Source organism: Molossus molossus, unplaced genomic scaffold (assembly GCF_014108415.1).
Source record: "Molossus molossus isolate mMolMol1 unplaced genomic scaffold, mMolMol1.p scaffold_m16_p_18, whole genome shotgun sequence".
In the NCBI taxonomy this organism is placed as follows: Eukaryota; Metazoa; Chordata; class Mammalia; order Chiroptera; family Molossidae; genus Molossus; species Molossus molossus.
The window spans coordinates 60269371-60275370 of NW_023425353.1; the positions used below are offsets into that span (position 1 = coordinate 60269371).

Consider the following 6000-nt stretch of genomic DNA (forward strand, 5'->3'; position numbering starts at 1 on the left):
CAGAATTCACATTCTTCTCAAGTGCACATGGGACATTCTCAAATATAGACCACATGGTACGGCACAAACTAAGTCTCTACAAGTTCAAGAAGATTGAAATATCAAGTATCTTCTCAGATCACAATGGCATGAAACTAGAAATCAATTGCAACAAGAACATGCAAAGACATTTGAAAACATCGAGGCTAAATAGCATGTTATTGAACAATGAATGGGTTACCATGGAGATCAAAGAAGACATTTAAAACTTCCTGGAAACCAATGAAAATGAACACACAACAACACAAAATCTACGTGATGCAGCAAAAGCAGTTCTGAGAAGGAAGTTCATAGCACTACAGGCCTACCTCAAGAAACAAGAAAAATTTCTAATTGACTATCTAACCTCACAACGTAAATAACTAGAAGAAAAAAAAAAGAAAACCCCAGAGCAAGTAGAAGGAAGGAAATAGTCAAGATCAGAGCAGAAATAAATGACATGGAGACCAAAAAAAACAATTCAAAGGATCAATGAAACAAATAGCTGGTTATTTGAATAGATAAACAAGATTGATGGACCCTTAGCTAGACTCACCAAGGAACAAAGAGAGGGAACCCAAATACACAAAGTCAAAAATGAAAGAGGATAAATAATAACTGACAACACAGAAATAGAAGGATTGTTAACAAATATTATGAACAATTATACGGCAACAAATTCAACAATCTAAGCGAAATGGACAAATTTCTAGAAACATAGTCTCCCAAAACTGAACCGGAAAGAGAAAGAAAACTTGAACAGACCAATAACAAGAAAAGAAATTGAAGATGTAATCAAGACTCTCCCAGCAAACAAAAGCTCAGACCCGGACGGCTTCACAGGGAAATTTTACCGAACATTCAAAGAAGAACTAATAGCCATTCTCCTCAAACTATTTCAGAAAATTTAAGAAAAGGAAGACTTCCAAACTCGTTGTATGAGGCCAGCATAATTCTAATTCCAAAACCAGAAAAAGACACTACAAAGAAAGAAAACTACAGGCCAATATCCCTGATGAACATAGATGTCAAAATTCTAAACAAAATACTAGCAAATCGAATCCAGCAATACATCAAAAAAATTATTCACCATGACCAAATGGGATTTATCCAAGGAATGCAAGGCTGGTACAATATTCACAAATCAATAAATGTGATACACCACATAAACAAAATGAAATATAAAAATTATATGATCATATCAACAGATGCTGAAAAGCATTCGACAAAATCCAGCACCCATTTCTGATAAAAACGCTCAGCAATCTGGGAATAGAGGGATCATATCTTGACATAATAAAGGCCATATATGAAAGAACTACAGCCAACATCATACTCAATGGGCAAAAACTAAAAGCATTCCCCTTAAGAACAGGAACAAGACAAGGATGCCCACTTTCGCCACTCTTATTTAACATAGTACTGGAAGTCTTAGCCACAGAAATCAGACAGGAAGAAAAAATAAAAGGGATCCAAATTGGAAAGGAGGAAGTGAACCTGTCATTATTCACAGATGGCATGATACTATATGTAGAAACCCCCAAAGACTCCATTGAGTCTAGTAAGACTTAATAAATGAATTTGGCAGAGTAGCAGAATACAAAATTAATGTCAAGAAATCGACGGCATTCTTATACACCAGTGATGAACTTACAGAGAGAAACTAAAAAAACAATCCCATTTACCATCGCGGCAAAAAAATTAATATACCTAGGAATAAACTTAACGAAAGAAAGAAAAGACCTATTCACAGAAAACTACAGGTCATTGGAAAAGGAAATGGAAGATATAAAAAAGTAGAAGCACATACCTTGTTCGTGGGTTGAAAGAATTAACATCATTAAAATGGCCATATTACCCAAAGCAATCTATAGATTCAATGAAATCCCCATCAAAATACCAACGATATACTTCATAGTTTTCACGCCTCCTTGTGCACCAGGGTTATTGGAGCTTGTCAGAAATGTGGTTCTTGCCCTGGCCGGTTTGGCTCAGCTGTTAAAGCATTGGCCTGCGGTCCAGAGAGACCCGGCTTCAGTTCCCGCTAAGGGCACGTACCTCGGTTGCGGTTTGTCCCTGGCCCTGGTTGGTGGTGCTGGTGGCAGCCACTCAGTGTGTCCCTTTCACGTTGATGTTTCTCTCTCTCTCCCTCCTACTCTATCTGAACAAAAAATGGAGAAATGTCCTCGGGTGAGGATAAAAAAAAAAAAGAAATGTGGTTCCTGAGCCCTGTTTCCACGAGTCTGACTTAGCAATTCTGGGCTGCATCTTTAACGGGGGCTTCAGGCGATTCCAGTGTTGGTGGGCCAGGGCCCATACTTCAAAACGTAGAAGTGATACCTTGTCCTTTCTAAGGTTGAGACTCAGGCGAAAGGCTGAGAGAGGCTTGGTGCAGGGACAGTCTCTCACCTTCAGCAAGAATATGCACACCTGCCTCGTTGAAGACAGGCCATGGAAGCTCTTGAGGGGTAGCTGTGGCGTCAGTCTTGAACGAAGTGGGTTAAAAGGAGGCTGGAGAGGTTTGGGGTCCTCGAGATTGTTTTGTGACTCACAGGCAATTGGATCTGGTGGATTAGGTCTACACACTTTTATTGGTTTGTTCCTACAGTTTTTAGTGGTCTCTCCCAGGTACATCATATGTTTTCCCACACGGTCTTAGTGTTTTATCCGTCACTCACATTTCATGATTACAGTGTAGCCTTTCTTATGGTGAAACTTGAAGTCTTCATAAAAGGCAGTTCAGAATTATGCCTAGTATTGTAAGGGAAGCAGAAATGTCAACAAAATGGACCTATCTTGGGAGTTTGCAAAGTGTTGTGATGATCACTCAGGCAGGTGTGGCTACGAGAAGACACAGGAAAGGCTCAAGACAACAAAGTCCATTATACTCAGGTCTCAAGGGGTCACCGAAGAAACACCAGATTTTGGTCAGGTGGCAGAAGACAGGAACAGCCCTGGCCGGTTTGGCTCAGCGGTTGGAACGTCGGCCTGCAGACCAGAGAGTCCTGGGTTGGGTTTCCACTATGGGGCATGTACCAAAAAAAAAAAAAAAGACAGGAACAGAAGGAAAGTCTAGGTCAGAGCCTTTGGGGTTCTTCAGGAAAGGCAGGGCAGGGCAGGGTGAGCAGTTTGGGATTGGCTAGTTGAATAATTTCGGTGGGCACAAAAATTTTAGGGTAGTCTCTAGTTGCCTGGTACCTGGTCCTGGGATGATTAAGGCAGAGGAACCTGGAATGTTTGGGTCAACAGAAGAAGCAGGGCTCTGATTGGTTCATTTGCATATCAAAGGCATGATCCCTGTTAAATCCATCTCTAAGAAATGGCTAAACTCCAGGAGGCACAGTTTCTCTCAGCCAGAAGTTTTAAGATGTCAAATGTCATAATCTGCAGAAAATTCAAAATATAAACAAATACACAAAAAATACTTAATTTGAATTTCTTCTTATCTTGGTATAGGCTTTGCCATTGCGTGTAATAATCTGGTGCCATGAACCTGTGGAAAGCTATCTTCAACATTATAAGTTAGAGTGAAAAAATATATTTTAATTATCCCCATAGGAAATTTAATCATTTAATAATAGGAAGTTGGATTGCATGTTTTGATTTAGAAGATGATGACTTTTTAAATTAACTCAAGTTTGAACATACTTGTTTAACAAAGGAGGCGTATACAGAAGTGTATATCGTCTGTGGGTTTTGTTCCTTATACTTTCTAGTAAATTGTTTTACATTTAAGCTGAGTTTTTTGTTAAGTGGGGCAGAAGCTTAATATGAGTCTGTTTGGGTAGAGGTGGGAGTGCGATACGTGCTCCCCCCCAGAAGTCACCATGTGATTTTCACCTTTTCCTTCAAGTGGTGAGACGGCGTTCAAAAATATGACTATTCCTTATGGTTGGGCAAAAAGGCCAATGCTCCAGCGAATCGGCAAAATGGACCCTGACCTCCCAGTCTCGGTGATCTACGGCGCCCGGTCCTGCATAGATGGCAGCTCTGGCACCAGCATCCAGTCAGTGCGGCCACATTCCTACGTGAGGACGATAGTGAGTCGGTGGCTTATTTTGGGTTTTCAGTTGTAGGCGAGGTCTGTTCTGCTCTCTGCCTTCAGTGAGATTCCAGGCCAGCCCAGCGTTCACCTCCGAGCTGGACACGGGGGGTGGGGCTGGGGTGGGGGCACCCGCACAAGTCTTCATGTCCAGTGGCGAGTTGCCTTTCTTAAGGGCCTTGCCTGTCCCTAGAGCTGTAGTGTGTGAGATTGGAACGACCGGAAGAGGGGCAGGCCCAGTAGCACCTTGAGCCACTCACTCACCCCTCACAAGGCAGCGCGCCCTCACTGGGTTCGCTTCGCTTATCTGCTGGCCTTGTCGTGAGTGGTCAGCTTGGAATGGTTTATTTTTGTTTCATGTTAAAATTTTAATAAAGTTTAATATATTTTTATCTTTATTCTCTCAAATTCTTTGATAGAAATATACAGGGTGAGGCAAAAGTAGGTTTACAGTTGTGAGTACGTGAAATAGAGTTGATTTCTTGTATTACTCATTAATTATTGTATTATTTTCCATACAAATAACAAACTGTCAACGACTTTTGCCCCACTCTGTGTATTAGTAGTTGTCACAGAACAGTGTTGCTTACTGTTTTATGTTTTATGTATAGCTGTTCTCACTTTCATTGCTCAGTGTCTTTGCCTATGTCATTGTTTCAGTAAATGCTTTTACTCACTGACCATATGAATGCTTTTCCTTCCTCAGGCCATCCTAGGGGCAGGGCATTACGTGTATGCAGATCAACCCGAAGACTTCAACCACAAGGTAAAGGAGATCTGCGACACTGTGGACTGAGCACCTGACGGTGGGCACCCTGGCTGACCGCTGCAGAGCCTCGGCACGGAGTCAGCCCGCGGCGAAGAGTAGGGAATCCACCCAGAGAGCCGCCGTCTTCCCGACTGCACTTTGCACCTGTTTCTCCATGAAGCTGCTTGCACACTTCCACCGTTAGTGCCTTCTAGAAGTATGCCTCTCCTTTCTCCTGCAAGTCAGAGTATACAAGAGTCTCTGAATCTGATAGCTCTAATAAAAGGTGTTTGTTTGTCCCTCTGCTGTACTAAAAAATGGTAATTTTTTCAACTGAAATTTTTTTCATTTCTATCTAACTTTGCCATGTCAGGTACTTTTTATATTTCAGTCTATATTGACTATTTAAAAAAGTGATTTCTGAATCTATATATATTGTAAAGGTGCACTTTATTTTCTTTGCTTGTGTTTACCATGTCTAATATATAGTGCATCAAAATTTAATGCGTTTTTATGTAAAATGTCACCTTTTTAGAATACTTCACTTTTGAAATGGAATAATGAGGCAGCATTTTGGTTAAAAAGATAGGAATTGATCACTGCATTAATTTTTCTGATTTTCCTCTGTTCTCTAAGGCTGTAAAGCCACAGTCAGCATTTTAAATGAGATCCATCCTGACACATCTGTGTCAGTGATGCAGTTCTACGCTTCCGGCAAAAGAACATTAGTACTTAAGTGACGCAGGTACTGGACAGCCTGCGCAGAGCCTGTCCTTCCTCACACTGTTCCTCGTCCTCTCTGTGAGCCAGGGCACGGCCAGAGGAGCAGACCTCCTCACGGAGGGGCGGGAAGGCTGGTACCTCCCAGTAAGCCAATCATGTATTTTCATTGACATCTAACTCTTTTAGATCGGTGCTAACTAAAACTGGATCACATTTTACCACTAAATATAAAAATAGGTGATGCTGTTCCATCTCGTGGCACCGGAGATGAACCAGCACTTGGGTGTCTTTTGTTTTTTTTTAGTTTTGTGTTAATTTACATGCTTAAAGTTATATTAAAGTTCTGTATGGTTGATTGAATTATTTAACAACTACCATAAAAAATGTAGTACTTTTTTGCTGTTTTAAAATGAGGAAAAGCCTCATTGAAACAAAAGCTCCACGTGGTGACTGGCTGCTGAGGAGAGCC

General features: G+C 41.1%; 1 protein-coding gene across 3 annotated transcripts in view; it reads left to right on the forward strand.

Moving 5' to 3' along the window:
- Positions 1-5202, forward strand: part of ABHD5 (abhydrolase domain containing 5, lysophosphatidic acid acyltransferase) — a 36292-nt gene extending 31090 nt beyond the window's left edge. For all 3 annotated transcript variants that reach the window (XM_036266723.1, XM_036266724.1, XM_036266725.1), the window contains 2 exons: positions 3872-4058; positions 4767-5202. In XM_036266723.1, the coding sequence (XP_036122616.1) occupies positions 3872-4058; positions 4767-4856 (277 nt within the window). In that variant the 3' untranslated portion in view covers positions 4857-5202. The remainder of the gene's footprint in view (positions 1-3871; positions 4059-4766) is intronic.
- Positions 5203-6000: the final 798 nt, after the last annotated feature.